The 27,252-nt window shown below is 44.5% G+C and overlaps 1 protein-coding gene across 1 annotated transcript in view; it reads left to right on the top strand.

The window, feature by feature from the left end:
• Positions 1-27,252, top strand: part of DCLRE1A (DNA cross-link repair 1A) — a 62,923-nt gene that overhangs the window by 24,067 nt on the left and 11,604 nt on the right. Inside the window, 5 exon segments of the mRNA XM_030202706.1 lie at positions 3,464-3,582; positions 6,466-6,609; positions 12,553-12,698; positions 17,206-17,360; positions 20,772-20,910. Coding sequence (XP_030058566.1) covers positions 3,464-3,582; positions 6,466-6,609; positions 12,553-12,698; positions 17,206-17,360; positions 20,772-20,910 — 703 coding nt within the window.

Below are 27,252 nucleotides of genomic sequence, written 5' to 3' on the forward strand. Positions count from 1 at the left end.
CATGTAGAAGTCGGCCCTTGCAGATCACCAATGTGGCTTCTACCTGGAATGTTGCTGGTGGAATAGCAACATTCCATGTAGAATCTCCAAGAGTAGCAACATTCCATGTAGAATCTCCAATAGTAGCAACAGAATCTCAAATAGTAGCAACATTCCATGTAGAATATCCAATAGTATCTATTTTATTTTTGTTACATTTGTACCCCGCGCTTTCCCACTCATGGCAGGCTCAATGCGGCTTACATGGGGCAATGGAGGGTTAAGTGACTTGTCCAGAGTCACAAGGAGCTGCCTGTGCCTGAAGTGGGAATCGAACTCAGTTCCTCAGGACCAAAGTCCACCACCCTAACCACTAGGCCACTCCTCCACTGTTGGTGCTATTTGAGATTCTACATGGAATGTTGCTATTCCACTAGCAACATTCCATGTAGAAGTCGGCCCTTGCAGATCACCAATGTGGCCGCGCAGGCTTCTACATGGAATGTTGCTAGTGGAATAGCAACATTCCATGTAGAATCTCCAATAGTCGCAACATTCCATGTAGAATCTCCAATAGTATCTATTTTATTTTTGTTACATTTGTACCCCGCGCTTTCCCACTCATGGCAGGCTCAATGCGGCTTACATGGGGCAATGGAGGGTTAAGTGACTTGCCAGAGTCACAAGGAGCTGCCTGTGCCTGAAGTGGGAATCGAACTCAGTTCCTCAGTTCCCCAGGACCAAAGTCCACCACCCTAACCACTAGGCCACTCCTATAGAGCTGCATTGGCTGCTTATTCCTGCTAGACTGCAATTTAAAATTTTAATTTTGGTGCATAAAGCCTTTATACTGCATTCCATTTTATTTTTCAGGAATGCTACTGCGGCCTTCCTTTTTACTTCGTTCTTCCCATTCTAATTTATTAATTGTTCTGTCTTTGACTAGATAGATATTGGATTCCTCTCGCACCACAGCATTGAGCTTCTTGGCTCCTGTCTTGGGGAATCTGCTTCCTTTTGACCTTTTGTTCAGGATACTCGCAAGAAATTTAAGGCAGCACTCTGACTTGGCTTTTTAGTCGGGTCTACTCAAAGGCACGGTGAAGGAGGCTTGGAAACTGGGCTAATAAAATGCTTGTTTTATTCCTTTCATGTTCAGGTTTTATTTGTTGTGCTTTTACATTCCATTCGTTTGTAGTTTTTACTCTTTTAAGTTCCTGTTTTGTTGTTTTCGATATTCTGTTAAAGTTTTACTACTTACACTGTAAACTGCCATGGTGGTCCATGGAATGTTATTTAAAAAAAAAAAAAAAATTGCAAAGGGGGGTGACGGCAGGCACGGTAGAACAGTTATTAGGTAAAAAGGGAGCACTTGGTGGTAGGACCAGGGGCAATACTTTGCCCATCCGCAAGATGTTTAATTGCACGTAAATATGTATTGCAATATTGGGTAACTGCTGAGCCTCTGAATTTCTGGCACTGGAGGAATCAACTACACCTACTGGTGACCTGAGAGGCTAAAGGATCCTCAAGACATGGAAGCGATTTCTCCAGGTGTGGGAGCCATGTCGTCATTCTCAGCATCCAAAAGGTTGTGGTTTGATCGTTAATGCTTTGTAATATTTGATGGTCTTTTGCCGACCTATACCATGTCTGTGGTAAGGGGGGGGGGGTTGGGATGTTTTTCTTTTGTAATGTTTCATTGCTATGAGCTTGAAGGGTTATAAGATTTCAGGCCTTCTGAGCTGTCTAGGTAAGGGGGAGAGGGAAGAATATGAGTTCTTTATGTTTTGGAAGTTAAAATAATGTTTTATCATAAAAACAAAGCTCTGTTGCACCTGCAAATAAATAATAAAGAAATGAACTGTATTACTGAATGGCAAAAAGCTTTCTTCTTGATAATGGTAACAAAGGAAAACCACAATGAGTTCAAATGCTGCTCTTCCTCGTACCCTCTTTGTACCTTCCGTCTCTTGTTCATTGACACTTGGGTAGAACAGACTTAAACAGTGTGTCAGAAATTGAAATCAGGAGCTTAGCCTAGAATGGGTGGCAGAGCTGGTGGTTGGGAGGCGGAGCTAGTGCTGGGCAGACATATACGGTCTGTGCTGGGGCTGGTGGTTGGGAGGCGGGGCTAGTGCTGGGCAGACTTATACGGTCTGTGCTGGGGCTGGTGGTTGGGAGGCGGGGCTAGTGCTGGGCAGACTTATACGGTCTGTGCCGGGGCTGGTGGTTGGGAGGCGGGACTAGTGCTGGGCAGACTTATACAGTCTGTGCCGGTGCTGGTGGTTGGGAGGCGGGGATAGGGCTGGGCAGACTTATACGGTCTGTGCCAGGGCTGGTGGTTGGGAGGCGGGACTAGTGCTGGGCAGACTTATATGGTCTGTGCTGGGGCTGGTGGTTGGGAGGCGGGACTAGTGCTGGGCAGACTTATACAGTCTGTGCTGGGGCTGGTGGTTGGGAGGCGGGGATAGGGCTGGGCAGACTTATACGGTCTGTGCCGGGGTTGGTGGTGGGAGGCGGGACTGGTAGTCGGGAGGTGAGGATAGTGCTGGGCAGACTTATACGGTCTGTGCCGGGGCTGGTGGTTGGGCGGCGGGGATAGTGCTGGGCAGACTTATACAGTCTGTGCCAGAGCTGGTGGTGGGAGGCGGGGTTGGTGGTTGGGAGGCGGGGATAGGGCTGGCCAGACTTATACGGTCTGTGCCCTGAAGAGGACAGTACAAATAAAAAAGTAGCACATATGAATTTATCTTCTTGGGCAGACTGGATGGACCGTGCAGGTCTTTTTCTGCCGTCATCTACTATGTTACTATGTATCCGAAGAGGGGAGTATCAACTTGAAAAGGTCCAGGCTGCAAGAGGGCATCCTTCTTCCTTAGGCTGCCCTGCACTGCAAGGGCTTATTGGGTGGAATTGGACCACTGCTAACAGTTGTCTTCCAGCCTTTGCACCCGAACTAGCTGTTTGTAGCTTTGTAGGGTGTTTAAAAAGTGTCTAAAAATGCTAGGGGTAGTCTACGCCAATCATATATCTGTGGAAAGTCTGAGAGGAAGGGGGGGAGAGACGAAGGACATTAAAAGACAAGCTGAGCCGGGGGAGGTGTCATAGCACGTTAAGTAGCCCGGATTCAAGCTAAACAGTTGTATTTACTATAATTCAATAGATTTAATCGTTTGCAACATAGTAAGATTGTCCATCCAGATAATAATGGAGGCTCTTTGACGGGGAGGGAGGGGGGAGGGGGGAAAAAGGGTAAAACGAGGATGGAAGGAATGGAGATTCTCTAGCTGTATACGAGACTAATGTTTAAGAAGAGACAGTGTTGAGAACGTTGAATATCTGATGTTCATGCTGATATTTCATCAATAAAAATTATTGAAACATAAAAAGTGTCTAAAGTTTGTAATTTTAGATGAATGGTGTCATGCGTGTAAAGTTTCTATCAATACTGTATGATACTGGAACCTAATCTGTCTTGCAGATAACTGGTAATTTAGTGAGGAGCAAGCTTCGGGTACAGGAGCAGTACATAAACCCTCTGCCCATGGACACCGAATGCATGGTGAACGGAGTGAAAGTCATCCTACTTGAAGCAAATCAGTAGGTAACTTTTTAGTACTGAATTTGGGGTTTGGTTTGGTTTTGGTTTTTTTTTTTTTACACGTTAATTGCTAGAAATAGTTTTAACCTCCTTTTTAAATTCCTGCTCCCAGATGGAGATTAACATTGCCTATAAGACCCGTGAAGCATCTTGTACCTCAAAAATGCTCTTTTATCCTTTTGAGAAAAAAAAGGGTCTGCTGAAGCTTTTCTGTTTTATCAACTTACTGTATATGTTGCTGGCGTCAATCCCACTGTAACTGCCAGAAATCCTGTGACTTTTTAGAAGGTTGAGGCTTCATACTGTTCTGAGGCAAACTTGACCTGTGACCTTAACCCTTGCTTTATTCTTTTAAAGGTAAAGCATGACTGTTATTGGCAGGAGAGATTGTGGAAGAACCACCAAACAGCTGCGGGAATATTTTTTTTATTTATTTCATTTGTATCCCACATTTTCCCACCTATTTGCAGGCTCAATGTGGCTTACATAATAACCGTGGTGGTGATGGCCATTTCCGGTATAGCAGATACAGAGTGACAATGTTGAGGTTCGTGTAGGAGAAACACATCAGGGAATAAGGAGGAAGGGTTGAGTTGTGATCAGTTCGAGTCTTAGTGTCATTGAGTTGTGAGATCGAGTCATTTAAGTTGGGTCATCAGGGTATGCCTTTTTGAATAAGTACGTTTTTTAGTGATTTCCGAAAGTTTGATAGGTCGTGAGTTGTTTTCAAGGTGTATGGTAGTGCGTTCCATAGTTGCGTGCTTGTGAAGGAGAAGCTGGATGCATAGGTTGATTTGTATTTAATTCTTTTGCAGCTTGGGTAGTGTAGGTTTAGGTATGTGCATGTTGATCTTGTGGTGTTTCTGGCTGGAAGGTCAATGAGGTCTATTATATATCCCGGGGTCTCACCATAGATGATTTTATGCACTACAGATTTTGAAGGTACTACGTTCTTTGATCGGGAGCCAATGTAGTTTTTCGCGTAGGGGTTTGGCGCTTTCGTATTTAGTTTTTCTAAATATTAATCTGGCTGCGGTGTTTTGAGCAGTTTGGAGTTTCTTTATGATTTGTTCTTTGCATCCCGTGTAGATTGCATTACAATAGTCTAGGTGACTTAGTACGATTGATTGTGCTAAGTTGCAGAATATTGCCCTCGGGAAGAAAGGTTTTATTCGTTTGAGTTTCCACATTGATTGGAACATTTTCCTTGTTGTTTTTTTCGATTGGGTTTCTAGTGTGAGGTTTTGATCGATGGTAACTCCAAGAATTTTTAGGTTGTCAAAAACAGGGAGGGTGTAATCTGGGGTGGTAATATTTTTGGGTTTGCTGGTATTGTATTGGGATGTAAGGATGAGACAGTGTGTTTTCTCTGCATTTAGTTTCAGTTGGAATGCATCTGCCCATGTGTTCATGATTTGCAGGCTCAGTTTGGTTTCGTTGATGATTTCTATTGGGTCGTGTTTAAAGGGGGGGGGGGGGGCGGTAGCGGGGACCTCGGGGAGGGGGGAGCGGTAGCGACCTCGGCGGTTCCCTCCCTCCCCTTCCGTGTGGTGCATTCCTCAGCACAGTTTCCCTCTCTGTTCCGTCGTCATGTCTTGATGCGGGGGCGGGACAGAGAGGGAAGTCTCTACTGCGCATTTGCAGGTGAGTCGGTCACTTGCCATTTATATGTTTGATATTAAATATATTTCTATTGTGGAAGGATTTTGTCTTCTGTGGAAAAGTAGGAGGAAATTCAGCATGATGTGAAGATGGAGGTAGGGTGTCTCTTAGAAGGGAGAGGAAACGTTTCTTTACTGCAAATCTGGGTGCCTAGAATAGCCTACTTCAACAGTGTCCTTAACCATCATGGAGGTAGAAATCAAGTTTGCATGGGACAGATGCAGAGGGAAGTGAAAAGAGCAACCACCAACAGTTGAGCGGGGTTCATGGTAAATTGTACAGCGCTGCGTAACCCTAGTAGCGCTCTAGAAATGTTAAGTAGTAGTAGTAGTATTACATATAGCAGTGATTTAACCAGAGCTGAGATTGTGATGTCATAATGCCTCATTCCACCAATGCCTAAGAGCCAACCTCATCAGTGATGTCACAATGGCTTGATTGTCCTATATTTGTCTCACTCTTATCTATTAGATTGTAAGCTCTGAGCAGGGACTGTCCTTCTATGTTAAATTGTACAGCGCTGCGTAACCCTAGTAGCGCTTTAGAAATGTCAAGTAGTAGTAGTAGTAGTAGTAACACAGTAGGAAAGACAGAACTGGGTGTGTTTATTGGCTAGTCTTGTTGACTTCATCATTTCTTCTAGTTCATCTTTATTTGATATACCCCCTGGGGCAGTGCCATCATAGCAGTTGACAACTGTAAATTCTTGTTATGAAGGAAGGAAATAGTAAAGCTGCAAGTCAAAAAGAAAGAGAAGTAGAAAATTGTGTCTTTTGCATCCATCAGATCCTGGCCACAACAGCTTCCAAATGCATCTCTAACCAGAAATGTTTTGAGTCTCTTTTTTTTAAATGTCTATAAGGAGACCTCCAGTTGCAAGTGGAGCAGCAATGAGTTCCAGAGTGTGGGTCCAACAGCACACAAAATAAAAGCATGAATTGTGGCCAGACAAATATGGCAGAAAAGAGGGTACAACTCCTTGATTTTTGTTCAGAGGAAAGAAGTGCTCTTGGGGCAACATATATTAGGAGAGGTAGGCTGGCAGGCCTGTGTGATGAATTGTGTGTACTACTAGAATTTTAAATGTAATTCTTTGTGCGATAGGGAGCCAGTCTTATGCAAATGTGGTATAACACGATCACTTCTTTGCACTGCGGACAGGTTTGACAGTGGTGTTTGGAATGAGTTGTAAATCTAATAATTTTTTTTCCCGCCCTCAGCTGTCCTGGTGCTGTTTTGTTTCTGTTTTGCCTTCCTAATGGAATGTCTGTGCTGCACACCGGGGACTTCAGAGCACACCCTTCCATGGAACATTACCCAGCTCTAATTAGTAGAAAAATTCACACGCTCTACTTGGACACAACGTAAGGCTTCACTTTTACTTTTTATTTCTGAAAAACAATTTGGCTACAGATGGCTTGAAATCACAAAGCATCTCATTCAAGATTTGCCTTGTATCTCTGTACTCAAAACTGTCGCCGTTGGAACTTGAGCGTAGTAACATAGTAGATGTCTAGCTCCATCTCTACCTGTTCTCAAATCTATGCTGAAAACCCACCTTTTCACTGCTGCTTTTGCCTCCTAGCCACTACTCATTTGCCTCCCCCCCTTGTTCCTTCTCGCCCAGTGCTTCCCTCGCCCTTAATTGTCTTGTCTGTCGGTATTATTTTAGATTGTAAGCTCTATTGAGCAGGGACTGTCTCTCTGTGTCAGGTGTTCAGCGCTGCGTGCGTCTGGTAGCGCTATACAAATGTTAATAATAATAATAATGACGGCAGAAAAAGATCTGCACAGTCCACCCAGTCTGCCCAACAAGATAAACTCATACGTGCTACTTTTTGTGTATACCTTACCTTGATTTCTATTTGCCATTTTCAGGGCGCAGACCGTAGAAGTCTTGCCCAGCACTAGCCCCGCTTCCCAACCACCAGCCCTGCCTCCCCCATCCGGCTCTGCCACCCAATCTCGGCTAAGCTTCTTAGGATCCCTTCCTTCTGAACAGGATTCCTTTATATTTAACAGTGGATTGGCCACTGTTGGAAACAGGATGCTGGGCTTGATGGACCTTTGGTCTGTCCCAGTGTGGCAATACTTATGTACTTGTGGCCAGAAGGATGCTAGCCTGCGTAGAGAGGGGCATAACCAGCAGAAGAAAGGAGGTGTTGATGCCCCTCTACAAGTTGTTGGTGAGGCCCCACTTGGAGTATTGTTTTCAGTTTTGGAGGTCGTAACTTTGCTAAAGATGTAAAAAGACTGGAAGCAGTACAAAGAAAAGCTACAAAAATGGTATGGGATTTGCGTTGCGAACCGTACGAGAAGAGACTTGCTGACTTGAACATGTATACCGTGGAGGAAAGGAGAAACAGGGATGACATGATACAGACGTTCAAATATTTGAAAGGTATTAATCCGCAAATGAACCTTTTTCGGAGACGGGAAGGCGGTAGAACTAGAGGACATGAATTGAGGTTGAAGGGGGGCAGACTCAGGACTAATGTCAGGAAGTATTTTTTTCACAGAGAGGGTGGTGGATATGTGGAATGCCCTCCCGCGGGTGGTGGTGGAGATGAAAATGATACTGGAATTCAAAGGGATAAACACAAAGGAATCCTGTTTTGAAGGCATTGATCTGCGGAATCTTAGCGGAGATTAGGTGGCGACGCCGGTAATTGGGAAACAACACGGGAGCTGGGCAGACTTCTGCGGTCTATGCCCTGATTGTGACTGAATAGATAGGGATGGGCTGGAGTGTAAATTTTAAGGGGCTTCAGAACTTAGTACAAGAACAGTGCTGGTTAGACCTCTACGGTCTGAGAAAGGCAAGGACAAATCACTCGGGTATACATATAAAGTATCACATACCATGTAAAATGAGTTTATCTTGTTGGGCAGACTGGATGGACCCTACAGGTCTTTATCTGCAGTCATTTACTATGTTACTATATGTTACTATGTTACTCTTTGGGGTTCTACATGGAGTGTTGCTACTAATTGGGATTCCGGAATCTTGTAACTCTTTAGGATTCCAGAATCTTCAGAACTTTTAGTACAGAAACAGTGCTGGGCAGACTTCTACGGTCTGTGCCCTGAGAATAGCAAGGACAAATCAAACTTGGGTATAAAGTATCACATACCATGAAAATGAGTTTATCTTGTTGGGCAGACTGGATGGACCCTACAGGTCTTTATCTGCAGTCATTTACTATGTTACTATATGTTACTATGTTACTCTTTGGGGTTCTACATGGAGTGTTGCTACTAATTGGGATTCCGGAATCTTGTAACTCTTTAGGATTCCAGAATCTTCAGAACTTTTAGTACAGAAACAGTGCTGGGCAGACTTCTACGGTCTGTGCCCTGAGAATAGCAAGGACAAATCAAACTTGGGTATAAAGTATCACATACCATGTAAATGAGTTTATCTTGTTGGGCAGACTGGATGGACCGTACAGGTCTTTTATCTGCTATCATTTACTATGTTACTATATGCTTCTGCATCATCTACCTCGCAAATCACAGGAGGTTCACCCCAGTAACCTATTCTTAAACCGCAATAGGAGCCATGGAAATGGAGCCACTGTGGAACCTACTGTCTGATGCTGACTGACTTTAATCTCTATATGCAGCGCAGTCTGAGGATACATCACTTGGGTGAAGCTTTGAGGTTTGGGTTGGACAGTACTACAGAAATAGAAAAGGGTGCAAAGGCCTGTGGACAGCGACAGTGAAGAGAATATAGAAAAGTAATAACACCCTTCTTTTCTAGAGAATAAAAAAAAAATGCAGGAACCAGTTCCAGATTGAAGTCCAGGCACTATTGGGGTTGCAGGAACAACTGTCTCTGAAGCTGATTTATTCCAAATAACATGTTAAAAATCAACTCATTCATAGGGTGAGCTCCTTGTGCTGTTTGGCAATTGGCCAGTTAAATGCCCCATAACCGGCTATCCTCAAAAAACTTTCCAAATTCTTTTTTTTTTTTTTAAACTCACATGCTGTTTTTACCATTTCACCTGGCAACAAATTCCAGAGCTTAATTGTGTATTGAGTAAAAATATTTTCTCCTATTTGTTTTAAATATACTACTGTACTTTTTGATAAACAATCCTCGTTTACTCATTCCATTCAGGATCTTACAGATCTGAATCATATTTTCCCTCAGCTTTCCCTTTTCCAAGCCAAGAAACTTACCTTCCTTGTTCTTTCTTCCTAGACGAGTCATTCCATCTCCTTTATCACTTTCCTGAATCATAATAGAGCATTAATCTGTGAGAGTGAAGCTTTGCCCAAATCCAGAATTGCTTCCCAAATAATGTAAAAATCTTCAGTCATGATTAAGAAAACTGAGAACACTACTACTACTCAACATTTCTAGAGCGCTACTAGGGTTACGCAGCGCTGCACAATCCAACAAAGAGAGACAGTCCCTGCTCAAAGAGCTTACAATCTAATAGACAAGTGAACGGTTGGTCCGATAGGGGCAGTCAAATTGGGGCAGTCTGGATTCACTGAACGGTAAGGGTTAGGTGCCGAACGCAGCATTGAAGAGGTGGGCTTTAAGCAAAGACTTGAAGACGGGCAGGGAGGGGGCTTGGCGTATGGGCTCAGGAAGGTTGTTCCAAGCATATGGTGAGGCGAGGCAGAATGAGCGGAGCCTGGAGTTGGCGGTGGTGTAGAAGGGTACTGAGAGGAGGGATTTGTCCTGTGAGCGGAGGTTTCGGGCGGGAACGTAAGTGGAGATGAGGGTACTACTACTACTTAACATTTCTAGAGCGCTACTAGGGTTACGCAGCGCTGCACAATCCAACAAAGAGAGACAGTCCCTGCTCAAAGAGCTTACAATCTAATAGACAAGTGAACGGTCGGTCCGATAGGGGCAGTCAAATTGGGGCAGTCTGGATTCACTGAACGGTAAGGGTTAGGTGCCGAACGCAGCATCGAAGAGGTGGGCTTTAAGCAAAGACTTGAAGACGGGCAGGGAGGGGGCTTGGCGTAAGGGCTCAGGAAGGTTGTTCCAAGCATAGGGTGAGGCGAACACAAAGGAGGAGGAGGAGGAGAACCCTCACGTAAACAAAAGCAATAGACAAAAAAGAGAGAACAGCTCAAAGAGGATATCAGGAAGTCTTTACTATAAACAGCTTAAAAACAGCCCGACATGGCCGTGTTTCGGCACCAGGGCCTGCTGAAAGAAAACTGAGAAGGCAGACACAAAATGCTAATGAATCTGAGAAACTCCTTGGGTCTCGAGAAACAGCAATTTCAATTTCCGTAGTTTGTTCCACCACAACAGACATTGCCACAGGATTCAGTTAGCTTCTTGGCCCCTCAGGGCCACCATCTTCAGTTTCCTTTACAGCTATAAGACGTTCCCGCAAGAGCTCAGAGAGAAAACTGATCTTCGGGCTGTGCCAACACCAGCATTATCCAAGCTACAGGGAAGCTTCTTTCCTGTGGCTGAGCGAGAAGTATCCACTGATCGGGACAGAGGTGTCCAGTCCAAAGTCTGACACTTAGCCACTTGGTACCAGCTTTGAAGCTGCTGAGCCATATCTGGACTTCATCACCGGAGTGTCCTGTGGATCCAGTGACTGCAGCTTGACCCTTCCTCTTCACCATAAGATAGAAAATAGCACAAGTGCTGCCATCTTCAATCTCATTCGTCAACTTTCATGTTTCACTTTATATGATTTCTAAAATATAGAAATATAAAGGGCAGGGAGGGAGGATGAATTTTATAAAGCATACAAGGTAAGAATATGAACTTACCTTTTAACATATATCTACTATAATAAAACTCACCCTCAACGTTCTGAAGACAAGGTTCTGAAGTCACTCAGTCACTCCCTGAAGGGTTCATGGATTCATGGTGGTGAAGCCACAACATCGACCATGTCTCTCTGCCCCGCCCTCGCATGACGGACCAATCAGAAAAAACACCCTCAACATTCTGAAACACAAAGGACCATCACAACACCGTTCCCAGGCAACACTAGGCAACGTAAGATGGACCAATCAGAGGAAACTACGTGACAATAAGGGAGGAGCATTCCCCAGCAGAATGGCTCATTATCTGTGCAGCACGGAGAGCACAGAACCACCGCTGGAACGAGAGAAGAATATTCCTGCTGTGGGTATGTGCAAAAATAGACCGGGGGGGGGGGGGATTTTTAAATGCATAATGCCAGTACTGAAGAGTGCCAGAGGGCCTATAGCACAGACTAAATTTGGGATCGCTTGACATGGAGTCAGAGGAGCCGGAAAACAACGTGCCCATCACCATCTGGGATGTGGGCAAACAGGACAAGCTGCGGCCCAGCTTGAAGGATTACCCGCGACCCAGCCAGCAGCAAACAGCGACCAAGGACAGCACAGCACATCCCCCAACCCCCAAGCAAAAAACAAAACAAAAAAAGACACACATCAACAACCTGCACACACACCGCACCCTCACACACTCACACTCACACACAAAATAACTCTGTGACACATACACACACACACAAAAAAAGCCACATGCTAGCGCCCGTTTCATTGGTTTCGGAAATAGGCCTTTTTTACTAGTAGATACATAAAACAAAATTTTTAGAGCTAAAGAAATTCCAATTTTCATGTTGCAACGGTGAGAGGTTTCTTTCTGATGCTTAGGATTTTCCTCCCCTAAATATCCTTCCTTGCTACCTCCAAACAAAGTTTTCTTCTGTTGGCCATTCATGGCCATAGCAGGTTTGAATTATGGGATGCCTGAAAACCCACTGTAGTCTCGTGACCTTGTGAGACTTCTGACTGAAGTCCAATGCTGTAGGCACCAGATGTCTCGGAGTATAATTAGCTTGCCTACCCCTTTGAAGTGTAGGGTTAAAAAAAAAAAGCCCATCTCTGTACCTATTCAAATCTGATCCCATTCCCTTTTCCTTTTCTCTCTAGGCTGAAAGCCCATCTTTTTGAGGCTGCTTTTAATTCTTAACCCCCTATTCACTTGTTCAGTACTCATGTTTATTTGAATCATTCCCACAATAAATGTACTGCGGAGGCCAACTGAAACCAAAACTGTAGCCCTGTCTACCCCCCCCCCCCCCCCCCCCCCACCTGTTGGCCCTCCCTAGGCCTACCTGTAGAGGCTCAAGTGCAGTTCAAAGTCTATTCTTTAATCTTTAAAATTCTATATGGTAATCTCCCTTGTATATGTTAACATGGCTTTTTTACTGTTTCTCTTTATAGAAAAACCCTTTTATTGACAGAACTATAGAGACTTGGCCTTGATTTTTGGTTGTTGCTGTACTAGTGCATATTTCATTCATATGTTTCAGCTATTGCAGCCCAGAATACACATTCCCTTCGCAACAAGAAGCCGTACAGTTTGCTGTCCACATCGCCTTTGAAGCAGTTACGTTGCACCCTAGAACTCTCGTCGTGTGTGGTACTTATTCTGTTGGAAAAGAGAAGGTCTTTCTAGGTACTGTTTCAAGCTGTTATCTGCGGCGTACATTGTAGATTTCTGCTTTGTACGAGCGATGTCAACTGCTTGCACTGTGTTCGAGAATAAATGGGAGAGCCTCGGTTTCTAAAATTCATTTGAATGTCTTTATCATAAACACAAATCAGAAAAGTAATTGCCTTTTGAATTTCATGAATATTTTAAGATACAGGCTCGGTATAAATTTGTTTTGCTTTGAAGGTAGTGGTAAGTAGGTGTCAATGTTGTCACTTGTGACTAAAAATTAAAAGTCCTAGAGTTACTTCATAGTGTGTCTGTATTTAATCATGCATTATATATCTAGAATGTTTGTTTTGATCTGAAACAGCAAGAGTATTTGGTGTTAAGGAATTTTCATATTCCATAGAATTCTGGTAGTTTATCATTCTCTTCCATTATAGAAATAGCAGACCTGTGTATGTTATGGGTTGTATTTTTTCCAGTTCAGTCCTTCAAAATCTTTATGAAATCCCAAGTTTTGCACATTTAAGTATGGGAGAAATGAACAATGTGCTAGGGAAGAAGAATATTTTTAATATCGTTTGTGAAAATCCTTGTAGTTCATATAGTTCACATGGGAATTTATCACATCATACTGAGCTTAGTAAAATATGAAAACAGATCTTAGCTAAAAGGTTAAAAGCTGTGATGCAGGTCTCTGGTTTTATGCCAGGTAGAAAAGTCTCAGACAGGAACTACCTTACGCTAAGAGTTCATTAATTTGTCCCCAAATTATTGCATCTTACTGCAGTTCTTACACTAGATGCAAAAGAAGTATTTGATAGGGTTGATGAAATATACATATACACAGCCATACAATGTAACTTCCTACCTCACTTGCAGGGGCATTTTCGAAAGAGAAGGGCGCCCATCTTCCGACACAAATCGGGAGATGGGCGTCCTTCTCTCAGGGTCGCCCAAATCGGCATAATCGAAAGCCGATTTTGGGCGTCCTCAACTGCAGTCCGTCGCGGGGACGATCAAAGTTCACGGGGGCGGGTTGGAGGCTTAGCGAAGGCGGGACTGGGGCGTGCTTAAGAGATGGGCGTCCTCGGCCGATAATGGAAAAAAGAAGGGCGTCTCTGATTAGCACTTGGTCAACTCGGTCCATTTTGTTTTCACGACCAAGCCTCAAAAAGGTGCCCGAACTGACCAGATGACTTACTCCCCCAGTGGTCACCAACCCGCTCCCACCCTAAAAAAAAAAAAAAAAAACTTAAAAAAATTTTTTTGCCAGCCTCAAATATCATACCCATGTCCATGACAGCAGTATGCAGGTCCCTGGAGTAGTTTTAGTGGGTACTGCAATGCACTTCAGGCAGGCGGACCCAGGCCCATCCCCCCCTACCTGTTACACTTGTGGTGGTAAATGTGAGCCTTTCAAAACCCACGCGAAACCCACATGTAGGTGCCCCCCTTCACCCCTTAGGGCTATGGTAGTGATGTACAGTTGTGGGGAGTGAGTTTTTGGGGGGGTTTGGGGGCTCAGCACACAAGGTAAGGGAGCTATGCACCTGGGAGCAATTTGTGAAGTGCACTGCAGTGCCCTCTAGGGTGCCTGGTTGGCATCCTGGCATGTGAGGGGGACCAGTGCACTACGAATGCTGGCTCTCCCACGACCAAATGCCTTGGATTTGGTCGTTTTTGAGATGGGCGTCCTCGTTTTCCATTATGGCCGAAAACCGGGGACAACCATCTCTAAGGTCGACCTAAATATTGAGATATGGGCGTCCCCGACCGTATTATCGAAACGAAAGATGGCCGGTCCTCTTGTTTCGATAATACGGGTTTCCCCGCCCCTTCGCCGGGACGTCCTTAGAGATGGTCGTGCCCGTTCGATTATGCCCCTCTTGGTGGTCCTTTTTACTAAGGTGCACTGAAAAATGGCCTGCGGTAGTGTAGACGCGTGTTTTGGGCGCGGTCAGAATCATTTTTCAGCGCAGCTGCAAAAAATTGCTTTTTAAAATTTTTGCCGAAAACGGACGTGTGACAAAATGAAAATTGCCGCGCATCCATTTCGAGTCTGACACCTTACCGCCAGCCATTGACCTAGCGGTAACAGGGCGATAATGACCTACGTGCGCTAAATGCCACTTGGGCGAGCATAGCTGACGCGTGCCAGAAAATAAAAAAATATTTTTCGGGTGCGTGTAGCGGCTGCATGCCAAAAATGAAATTACCGTAATGGCCACGCAGTAGCTAGGCGGTAACTCCATTTTGGTATGTGTTGGGCGCGCGTAGACGCTTACGCGGCTTAGTAAAAGGGCCCCTTGGGCTTCAGTAAGGGTTCAGCAAACAAGATCGTCTGTTTTCTGTTAAAGGCCCTTTATAAGGGGTGTGAAGTTAACAGAAGAGAAAATGGTATAGGTGTTTAGGAATATATATTTTGAGTGATTTTAAGGGGCCCTTTTACTAAGCCGTGTAAGCACCTACGCATGCCCACTGCGTGGCCCGGTTGGGAATTTCATTTTTTATGCACGTCCACTACGCGTGCCGGAAAACAATTTTTATTTTCCGGCACGCGGCGCTAACAGGGCAGTAAAAAGGCATTGTATGCGCATAGAGCATTACTGCAACGTTAACACGTGAGACCTTACCGCTAAGTGAATGGGTGGCAGTAAGGTCTCAGACCCAAAATGACCGCGTGCCAATTTTCATTTTGCCACACGTCCATTTTCAGCCAAATTTTAAAAAAGCTTTTTTTTTTTTTTTTTACAGGTGCGCTGAAAAATGGATCTGCGCACATCTAAAACATGCGCTTACACTAGCACCTTAGTAAAAGGACCCCTAAGAGTCTGTGACTTTTGAACAGTATTAGAAATTAGTTGCACTGGTGAGAATTGGTAGGGGAGGGGGTTCTAGAATAGCTCAATTAACTGGTTTTTCCTGAGCAAAAATATACAACCTGTACGGTTTCCCTTCCCAGAGGCCTTAAATGCTTAGGGACTGTATGTCGATTGTACAAAATACTGGGAACGGTGTTTCTATTTCCCAGAGTTAACCAAAATCAGGAGTATTTTGGGATTAGTAGTAGAGAGATGGGCATTACCTTGAACAAGTATGTGGATAAGGTGAATGAGGGAGTATCTTTGATATTAGTCTGGTGGGTTTGTAAACACTGAAAGATATTTTAGAGTGGCAAACACAGAACAATGACTTGGTTTTCACTGAATCCAGCCATATCTAAATGGTGGAAACAGATGGATTATCATATTGTCATGGAAAGAATGATCCGTAATGTAAGACTGCAGTAATAGATGGAGATTGCTCATGGTTAGCAGGTGGAGCATAAGGGGATAAGAAGTAGGTATTCAGTTGCTCCTAAAAAGGTAGGGTCCTGCCATTCTTAGCTACAGTACAATATTAATATGAAAAATGTATTCTTTTTGAAGTATGTCTTTTGTGTTTCATATGTTTAGAATTGCTGGTGTTTGTGTTCACAGGACAATAGAGCAGTTAAGATTCAGTTAGGGACTTGTGATGTATATATTATTCTCCGAGGACAAGCAGGCTGATTGTTCTCACGACTGGGGATGACGTCCACGGCAGCCCCCACCAACCGGACGTCAACCCCAGTCGTGAGAAGCCTGCTGTCCTCGGAGAACACCTGCTACAGGTATGTATCATTCGCTTATTCAGTGCATTTTTTCTAGCAAAAAAGGTGCCGGTGCTCAAATGCCAGGCCACCCTTCAGGGTTGGGGTGATCACTGAGGGGACCCGCCCCACGATAGCCGGGCCCCCTGCAACCAGTCACAGAATCTAGGACAAGGCAGAATTGGTGTGTAGAGCCTTAGCTCTTTCATTAAAACTTGGGGCCCCTGGGTCAATTTTAGCAGACAATGGAAAAGGTGCCGGTACTCAAATGCCAGGCCACCCTTCAGGGGTGGGGTGATCACTGAGGGACCCACCCCACGATAGCCAGGCCCCCTGCAACCAGTCACAGAATCTATAACAAGATTTGGTGTGTAGAGCCTGAGCTCTTTCATTAAAACTTGGGGCCCCTGGGTCAATTTTAGCAGACAATGGAAAAGGTGCCGGTACTCAGTACCCCCTTAAAAAAAGCCCTGATTTATATTAGTAACTAGATCTCACTGTATAAAATGGGACCTGTGCTAAAATAACAGTAACTTACTTTGATAACTCCCCCCCCCCCCCCCTTATTTGTAAATTGGATCAGATCACCTCTTTCTAAAGCAGTTATGCTTCTGTTATAAGTAATCCACAGACAGATTGAACATTTGAGTGCATATTCCGGTTAAAAGTGTTGTTTTCGATTCAGCTGGAACTTTATGGTGAAGCTCAAATCCTTTAACTATGTGGTCCTCCTGCAGAGAGGAATTTTACACATTACGGCAATAAATCTTCTTCCTGGTATTATGCAAAATGGAGAGCACAGGGTTTGGCCTGTTGATACGTTTGGGTGGGAGTTTGATATTTCTTTTTGCTCACAAGTTTTACTAACTGGCTTGTCCTTCTGATGCGCAGCAATTGCAGAGGTGTTGGGCTGCAAAGTGAGTATGTCTGAAGACAAATATAAAACGCTGCAGTGCTTGGAGTCTGAGCAAGTGCAATCCCTGATCACCACGGACTGGAATAGTACAGCCCTTCATGTCCTTCCTATGATGCAAATTAACTTTAAGGTAAGATAAAACGTTGTTTAAAGCATGAACTGAGCTCCAGGCGGCAGAGAGGACAACTGAGTCATCACTGCTATGCTGCTCCTAATTTGGCATGGTGTGGAAAAGATTAATGGGGTGGGAAAGGGAAATGGGACTTCATATACCGCCTTTCTGTGGTATTTTGCAACTACATTCAAAGCGGTTGTACATATATTCAGGTACTTATTTTGTAGCAGGGACAATGGAGGGTTAAGTGACTTGCCTAGGGTTACCATACGTCCGGATTTCCCCGGACATGTCCTCTTTTTGAGGGCATGTCCGGGGCGTCCGGCGGATTTTGCCCCCGCCCACGTTTGTCCGGATTTCTGGACAAACGTGGGCGCGGGTGCGGGCAGGCGCGTGTGGGCGGGCGATCGGCGCCGTGGGTCTGGTGACCTGGTCTCCCGTCCCCTCCCCTTCCTTACCATGTTCCCTGGTGGCCTAGTGACGTCTTCGGGGCAGGAAAGAGCCCCCTCTTTCCTGCCCGGAGCGCTGCCTCCCCTGTCTATCATCCTTCTCGGTCTGGCTGGGGATTCAAAATGGCCGCCGAGAGTTGAACTCTCGCGAGGCCGCTTCAACTCTCGGTGGCCATTTTGAATCCCCAGCCATACCGAGGAGGATGCAGCAGGCAAGGGCAGGCAGCGCTCCGGGCAGGAAAGAGGGGGCTCTTTCCTGCCCCGAAGAGAAGACGCTACTAGACCACCAGGGCTAGACAGTAAGTGAGGGGGGGGTATGTGATGGGGGGGAGGGGACTATGTGACGGGGGGGGGGAATAGGGGCGGAACCCGGACCTGAAGGGGGCATGGCAGGGGCGGGGCATGAGGCGGGGGCGGGGTAGGGGGGGCGTGACATGTGTCCTCTTTTTCAGAGGACACAAAATGGTAACCCTAGACTTGCCCAGAGTCACAAGGAGCTGCAGTGGGAATCGAATCCAGTTCCCCAGAATCAGAGTCCGCTGCACTAACCACTAGGCTACTCCTCCACTAGCAACATTCCATGTAGAAGCCTGCCCTTGCAGATCAGCAACGCAGCCGCGCAGGCTTCTGTTTCTGTGAGTCTTGACGTCCTGCACATACGTGCAGGACGTCAGACTCACAGAAACAGAAGCCTGCACGGCCGCGTTGCTGATCTGCAAGGGCAGGATTCTACATGGAATGTTGCTAGTGGGATAGAAACATTCCATCTACAATCTCCAATAGTAGCAACATTCCATGTAGAATCTCAAATAGGGAAAGGGAAATGGGACTTGATATACCGCTTTTCTGAGGTTTTTGCAACTACATTCAAAGTGGTTTACATATATTCAGGTACTTATTTTGTATCAGGGGCAATGGAGGGTTAAGTGATTTGCCCAGAGTCACAAGGAGCTGCAGTGGGAATCGAACCCAGTTCCCCAGGATCAAAGTCCACTGCACTAACCACTAGGCTGCTCCTCTCTCCTGCCCCTATATTTCAACAAAGTCTGTGAGGATCATGCAGTCTTTTTTCCCTTGCCGTACAATTTAACTTGCCGATTGTCCACACTGAAGTCCTGGGGGGGGGGGGGGGGGGGGGGTGAGGTTTTTTTTCATCTTTGAATGCTGCATGAACTGAAAGCAACTTGATGAAGCTAGTACATGCATTTGTAACAAGCAGGCTTAATTACTGCATCTTGTTGACTATGCTCTCTGCTTAGGATCCTCGTCCTTCTTAAAGGTAAATCTTCATCCCATCCCAGGTATATAACGGACTAGAAAAGATGTCATCTGCCTGTATTTTGTACCGTCTCTCTTTCCATCAGTCTTCACAAGCCTCCCTCGTCAATGCTGCTGTAGAGATTCTGACATCATTATTTTATTTTATTTTTTTATGTTTTACTGGAGAGATGGTGTTACCAAGATGAAATGCTGTGCTGTGTTGTGCACCACAGATATCGCTTAGAATTGAGATCAAGAAGTTCCACATATGTTTTGTCAAACTGTGTTTCTTTGCAAATGCTACCCTGTTTCCCCGAAAATAAGACATCCCCTGAAAATAAGACCTAGTAGAGGTTTTGCTGAATTGCTAAATATAAGGCCTCCCCCAAAAGTAAGACCTAGCAAACTTTTTGTTTGGCCCCGATGGGTGCCCACTCTCTCCCACCAGAAGCTCACTATTTGGCAACTAGCCACCCAGCCCAGTTCCCATTAGTGTGGAGGTAGTGATGGCGATATGGTACTGTGTTGTGGTTTATTAGGGGAGGTTGGTTGTTTTTTTTGTGTCCTTGTGAGAGCCGGACATCTATAACACAAAGCAACACATTCTTTTCCTCGTTCTTCCTCTATCAGGGGCCATCGTTGGGATTTTTTTTTTTTGTATGTGTAATCGTTTGGTTCTCTAGTGTGGTGCATTTGGGTATGGCTTGTACCATGTTTCGCCAAAAATAAGACATCCCCTGAAAATAAGACCTAGTGCATCTTTGGGAGCAAAAATTAATATAAGACACTGTCTTATTTTCGGGGAAACACGGTATGTGGCATACCATATAGGTTTTCTTTAGCACTGGCTTCTTTCTTGCCACCTGTCTGCTCATACAGGCCATGTTTGTGGAGTAATCTTGCATTTTTCCCACTCTGAAGTTCTTTTAAAGTAATCATAACTTTAACAGTGACCTTCCTCAGCAGTTTCTTCAATCCACAGTTGTGGGACTTTGTAGGGACGATCTGATTGAGGCAGTGTTTTAGTGATGCCAACACTGTTTGCCACTTTACGACGATAGACCCGACGTTGCCCCAAGAGGTATTCAAAAAAAGTACAGATTGAGGGAAGAAAATGCCAATAACTTTGAATAACTTATCCCAGGGTTCTTCTAGCATCTCTGTGTTTGATATGTTTAGATCTTGGCTTCAAATTTGCTTTGTATGACAGAAATAGATTAATTGTTCACCCAGGAGGATTCAAATCAGCTCAGCTACGCTGATTTTAACACAACTTATTATGGGCCTTGTTAAGACAGTTTTTCAAAATGGAGATAATGTGGGTTTGCTGTGACCAAGGGGTGTGAAGCCTTATTTAATCAAGATTTGTTAGGTTTCTTGTTTTTAATTACTATTTTTTTTAACATTTCTATAATTGTTCATTCACACTGAAAATATTTATTTTATTTATTTAGATTTTGCTCGCACCTTTTTCAGTAGTAGCTCAAGGTGAGTTACATTCAGGGACATTGGATATTTCTTTCCCAAGAGGGCTCAGAATCTAAGTTGCATATGTTGTCTAGATCAATGAAATAACCTCCTGTTTGAATTTATTTTTTTAGACAGAAAAATGTGCAAGGGTACAAAACCTTTTATAAGACACTGAACCTAAAGTGACTTTTTCCTTTTTATTTATAGCTAAACACTTTTTACAATGTTTTTACTGTTTTTCTAACAGGGTTTACTGAATCACTTGATCAAGTTCTCCAGATATGACAGAATCTTGGCTTTCAAGCCAACTGGATGGACATACTCAGATCGGTTCCAATCTGTGTCAGACATTAGACCTGAAATCAGAGGAAACATCACCATCTATGGTATGGGAGGTTTGCACAGAGAAAGGACTATGGATTAAGTTTTCTGTGTGTAAAAGAAAAAAAAATAATAATTAGTACATGTTTATTGGCTTGCATAACTTTGATACCCCTCTTTGATAAATTGCTGTGTATTTTCTCTTCCATGCTGAGATTTTGCATAATTTTCAGTCAGCCTTGGCTTATCTAGTATAGCATTCAGTTTGGTTGGGTAGTTCTAAGCAGCCTTTGGTTTATATAAAACAAGCAACAAAGCCCATTTTGTGAAAAGTGAAACGGGCCCTAGGAAGGCTCTCGTCTAAGTGATTTCTCCTCTCTCCCCTACATGTCCAGCGTTTCTCCTCTGCCCTGCCCTCCCCTCCAATCCATGTCCAGCGATTCTCCTCTGCCCTCCCCTCCATATCCAGCAATTCTCCCATCCAATCCATGTCCAGAGATTCTCCTCTGCCCTGCCCTCCCATCCATGTTCCGCAATTCTCCTCTGCCCTGCCCTCCATCCATGGCCAGTGACTCTCCCCTCCCCTCCATGGCCAGTGACTCTCCCCTCCCATCCATGTCCAGTGATTCTCCCCTCCTCTCCCCTGCCCTCTTCTTCCTGCTGCCCTGCCTTTAAGCCACTCATGTTACCTCAGGTCGCAGCGGCAGCAGGCTCGGCTCGCGTCGCCTCCAGCCTTCCATTGCCTTCCCTCTCAGTGTCCCGCCCTCCTCTGACGTCATTTCGTCTTTCCACGAAGACGGGACACTGAGAGGGAAGGAAACGCTGGAGGCGAGCTGTCATCAACTCATTTGCATGCTGTTACGAACCCAGCCATCCAGGGAGGCAGAGTGACCAATTATTATATAGAGAAGATTCTCTAAAGAAAAATCGTACTGGATGTTGGAGAAATATATATGAGGGAGGAACACAGAAAAGAGGAGAATGTTTTGGGAAGTAAGACCAATGCCAGGCAGACTTCTGTGGTTTGGGTCCAATAAATGGCAATTCTATTCTGACGTTTATATCTTCTCAGGAATCAAAGTGGGTAACATAAAACAGATATCAAAGCAGCTAATTCACTATAAAGGAAAGAACATAGATCAAAGTTAAAATTCACTAATTAAAATCATAAAACTTACGAAAAAGAAAGGTCTTTATGAAATTGAAAATAATTAGACAAATATCTAATTTGCAAAGGTACCATATTCCAAATCTTGCTGGACAGATAACAAAAAGCTTACATGAAATCGCATCAGTTTAATATTCTTAACCGATGAAAATCCCAGTTTAAGTAAAGAATTAAAACGAGAACTAAGCCTCGTAGAGGGGGAAGTTAATAATTCAGTAATAGATAATAAACAATTTCCCATAATTTTATACACCCAAATAGTCCCTTGTGACTTAGAATGTTGGAAGTAGGTTTTTTTTTGTATTGTTGTTTGACTTTGTATTATTGGGGTCAGTATTCAGTGGGATTTAGGAACAGCTGTTGACCATGCCCGGATTTTCAGTGGCATTATCCAGATGTTGCTGCCAAAAATCTGGACAGACCTCCTTAGTACTCTCAAGGTAGTGCCGGGACAGTCTGGGAGTGAAGCCTAGACAGAGTAGATGTAATATTTGGTCCTGTAACTGAAGCTGTCCTAAGTTTATTCATTTACTTTTCCAGGTACTGGTTTGAATATCGCTGGTACCTTAAGTTATACTCAGATGTTCAGCACTAGCCAGTATCCAAATACCACACTGAATATCTCTCTTGTTTTAAAAAAACAAAACACTGCAGCAGCCAGTGTTAAAAACCACCTATCACCATTGGCTGCATATCTTTTGGGGGGGGGGGGGGGGGGGGGGGCGGTATGCATATAATGCAAAGATTTGCAAACATTGATCCAACATAAGCCCTGTGCACCGAGATCCACTGCAGACACCAATACAAATTTTTCCGTGATTGATCAAAATTAAAACCTGACTCCCTCTTGTGGCTTGCTTCTGATGTTTGTACTGCAAAGGGAAGTGGAGAAATCCAAAGTACATTTTAGGATCAAAGCAAACTACTGCGCTGAGCTGTCAGTTCGGAATGGTGAGATGTTTTTAGATCTTAATATACATAAATTTCTGGTACAGAGCAACAGGTGAGAGACTTTTCCTGCAGCAGCCTGGCAGCTAGCTAAATACACAGGGCATTGGAAGGTTTGGATTTTGGATTTGATTACTTACTTTTCCAAACCTGAGCTCAGTACAGTAGATATTTTCTTGTCCCAGTGACCTTCTGATCTAAGCGTTCTATATCAAAGTTTTTCTCCCATTTTGTGACTGTGGAAAAAGCATTTAATTACAGCTCTAAGTTTCTGTTTGAGGCAGGGGAAAGTGAACTGACTGGATTGGGTTTAGCTCATGTTTTTCTCAGAAGTTCAAGGCGAGTTGTGTTCATGTACAGTAGTTATTTTCCTATCCCCAGAGGGCTTGCCCAAAGTCCCAAGAAGCACCAATGTGTGAAAGAAATACCAGTAACCACACTGACCCCTGCTGGGCAGTGTAGGACAAAGATGTACGGTATAACCACGTCTCCCATTTAGCTGACCTAAATCCTGTATCCCCCTGGAAATACACTGATGAACTACGAGAACACACACAACTATAACAATAGTAAAAGGATTTATTTTTAAGGCTGCAGTACAGACATGAATGTAACAGAGCAAAAGATTAAAATAAAACTTCTTTAAATGCTAGAATGAGAACTAGTTGGGTATCAATTGAAGTAAATTTGAAACAAACCAGAGAGAATTTTTCTTCACCCAACTCATAATTAAACTCTGGGATTCGTTGCCGGAGAACGTGGTGAAGGCGGTTAGCTTGGCAGAGTTTAAAAAAGGGGTTAGACGGTTTCCTAAAGGACAAGTCCATAAACCACTACTAAATGGACTCGGGAAAAATCCACAATTCCAGGAATAACATGTATAGAATGTTTGTACGTTTGGGAAGCTTGCCAGGTGCCCTTGGCCTGGATTGGCGCTGTTGTGGACAGGATGCTGGGCTCGATGGACCCTTGGTCTTTTCCCAGTGTGGCATTACTTACGTACTTATCAATTGGAATCACATGCAACTGCCCCCTGTGTCCCCCAATAGGAGAGTGATTACAGATCTTGACTTATACAACCTGAGTAAGTGATGTCCTCAAGAAGAAAGAGACTTATGGCTGGAACAGCCATGCCACAGGTGGTGCTTGCTGTTGACCTTCAGATGTTGAACACTCTGAAATGTTCCAGTGATGATCAGATGAGGTGATGAACTAGATCGGGTGGCATGGGTAGGTTGGTATCTTTACCACAGCAAAGTGACCTTTTATATTGTTTCAATATCAGCAACGTCTGATTTGTTAACAGTGCAGAAGGTGGTTGGTCTGTGCCCTTTTGTGGTGACTAAAGAAACCACAGGAATCTCTTCTGATATTACTCTGGAGGTGTTTCCTCAAATTCCAGGCTCCGAGCAGGCTGGGTCAATGTGACCAAGGGTCCTTATCAAGATTGGCCACGTTCCTTCTTGCTTGCATCAGCCGGGTTGCCATTTAATCTGGTCCAACTGGGTCACAGGTTCTTTTCTTCAGAAAGGCATGTCTAGGCAAAAGTCTTTCTTTAGGTTAGCATAGCTTTGTAGTATACTGGTTGTATTGTGATAGGGATTTGTTTTATTTCTCATTCCGAAAATGAAATCTCTATATTTGACTGCTTAATCTACTCCAGTGGCGTACCTAGGGTAGTTGACATCCGGGGCCGATCATTTTTTAACACCCCCCCCCCCCCCCAAATCCAGTACTAGGCATACCGAGAGTACAAAACACTCAGGACCTATAGAGCAATTCTACCATACCATAAGCAGTCATTTCTACGAGTCACACAAGGAAAAACACTACAGTGAGCACTAGAACATCAATTCACCTATTGTAAAACGAAACCAGACAGAATAGTACAGATCGTAGATCCTGCACAGTCAATGCCAACTGAAAGCCATGTCTTTTTCACAAACACAGATACACCCTAATCCACTATAGAATAAGTAATCATAAACTTTCTATTTAGACAAAAATTAAACTGAACCCCCGATGCCAGACTCTGCATACAATGCAACACCACAGAAACAGAAAATGTCCCCTAGTACTGTGCAAAATATAAAGACAGCAGATGTAAATTTGAAAAAACTAACAAATACCAATCACCACTTTACAAATTAACAATTAGAAATAAAACAAATACGGAAAATAATATAATACCATTTTACTGGACTAATACATTTAGCTTCCAGAGGCCAAAATCTCCTTCCTCAGGTCAGTACAGTATAGTGCTGTTACAGTATCCTATCCTGACCTGAGGAAGGGGGTTTTGTTCTCCGAAAGTTAGTCAAAATGTATTAAAATTAGTCCAATAAAAAGATTACCTTATTTACATGTTCTATTATAAACATTTAACACATCTACAATACTTTATCCTAAAGCAAAAAAAATAAAAAAATATATTTTATTTACAGTTTGTTGTCTCTGGTTTCTGCTTTCCTCATCTTCTTTTCACCGTCTTCCTTCCATCCAGCATCTGTCTTCGTTCTCTGCCATCCAGTGTCAGCCCTCTCTGCTGCCCCCTCCATCCAATGTCTGCCCTCTCTCCCTGCCCCTTCCATCCACATCTGCCCTTTCCATTCACTGTCTGCCCTTTCCCGTCCATCCACTCCACTGTCTGCCCTTTCTCTCTGCCCCTTCAGTCCACCATTTGCCCTCCCTCTCCCATCCATTCAGGGTCTGCCCTCCCTCTCGCTCCCCCTTCCATCTAGGATCTGTCCCCTCTCTCTCTGCCCCTTTTTTCAGCCCCCAGTTCCAGCCCCCTTCTCCCCTCTGAACACCCCCACCCCAGTCCCCTTCTCCCCTCACCTTCTGTCTGTGACCCCCACCCCAGTCCTCTTCTCCCCTCCCCTTCTCCTGTCTGTGACCCCCACCCCAGTCCTCTTCTCCCCTCTGAACACCCCCACCCCAGTCCCCTTCTCAACTCCCCTTCTCCTGTCTGAGATCCCCACCCCAGTCCCCTTCTCCCCTCCCCTTTTCCCCTCTGAACACCCCCACCCGAGTCCCTTTCGCCCCTCTCCTTCCCCACCTCAGTCCTGTTCTCACTACTGTGTGAATCGGTGAAGCAGCATCGCAGGCAGCGCCTCGTCTGCCCTGCTGCTTGTAAAAAAAATCAAATCTCCTCCTCGTCTTGACGTCGACTCGGGTCTTCCAATCAATCACTACGTCCCACCCTCGCGGAAGTTACCTTAGAGGAGGGCGGGACATAGTGATTGATTGGAAGGCCCGAGTCGACGTCAAGACGAGGAGAAGGAGAGATTTTATTTTTTCACAAGCAGGGCAGATGAGGCCTCTGCCTGCGACGCTGCTTCGCCGATTTTTGTTTAAAGGAGGCGGCGGGAGCAGAGCACCCCCCACCCACTGGCACCCGGGGCGGACCGCCCCCCCCCCCCTTGATACGCCACTGATCTACTCTTATCACTTATGATCTTTAATGCAATACCAATTTGTATTTCTTATTCCGGGAATGGCGTTCGCCATTACGGAATAATGTAAGCCACATTGAGCCTGTAAATAGGTGGGAAAATGTGGGATACAAATGCAACAAATAAATAAATAACCATATAAATGGAGAAGCAAGGTTTGGAACGTATGTTTCTAGTGCCCCTTCAAATTTCCTCAGTAATCAAAATAGGCAATTGCAAATTACTGCTGTAGTGATTCAGCTGCTATCAGGTGTATGTGCCTTTAGGGAAAGGGAAAGGGGACTTGATATACCGCCTTTCTGAGGTTTTTGCAACTACATTCAAAGCGGTTTACATATGTTCAGGTACTTATTTTGTACCAGGGGCAATGGAGGGTTAAGTGACATGCCCAAAGTCACAAGGAGCTGCAGTGGGAATCGAACCCAGTTCCCCAGAATCAGAGTCCGCTGTACTAACCACTAGACTACTCCTCCACTAGCAACATTCCATGTAGAAGCCTGCCCTTGCAGATCAGCAATGCGGCCGCGCAGGCTTCTGTTTCTGTGAGTCTGACATCCTGCACATTCGTGCAGGACGTCAGACTCACAAAAACAGAAGCCTGCGTGGCCACATTGTTGATCTGCAAGGGCAGGCTTCTACATGGAATGTTGATAGTGGAATAGCAACATTCCATGTAGAATCTCAAATAGTAGCAACATTCCATCTAGAATCTCCAATAGTAGCAACATTCCATGTAGAATCTCAAATAGGGAAATGGGACTTGATATACTGCCTTTCTGAGGTGTTTTTTTTTTTTTTTTTTTTGCAACTACATTCAAGGTGGTTTACATATATTC

The sequence above is a fragment of the Microcaecilia unicolor genome, chromosome 5 (genome assembly GCF_901765095.1).
Source record: "Microcaecilia unicolor chromosome 5, aMicUni1.1, whole genome shotgun sequence".
Lineage (NCBI taxonomy): Eukaryota > Metazoa > Chordata > Amphibia > Gymnophiona > Siphonopidae > Microcaecilia > Microcaecilia unicolor.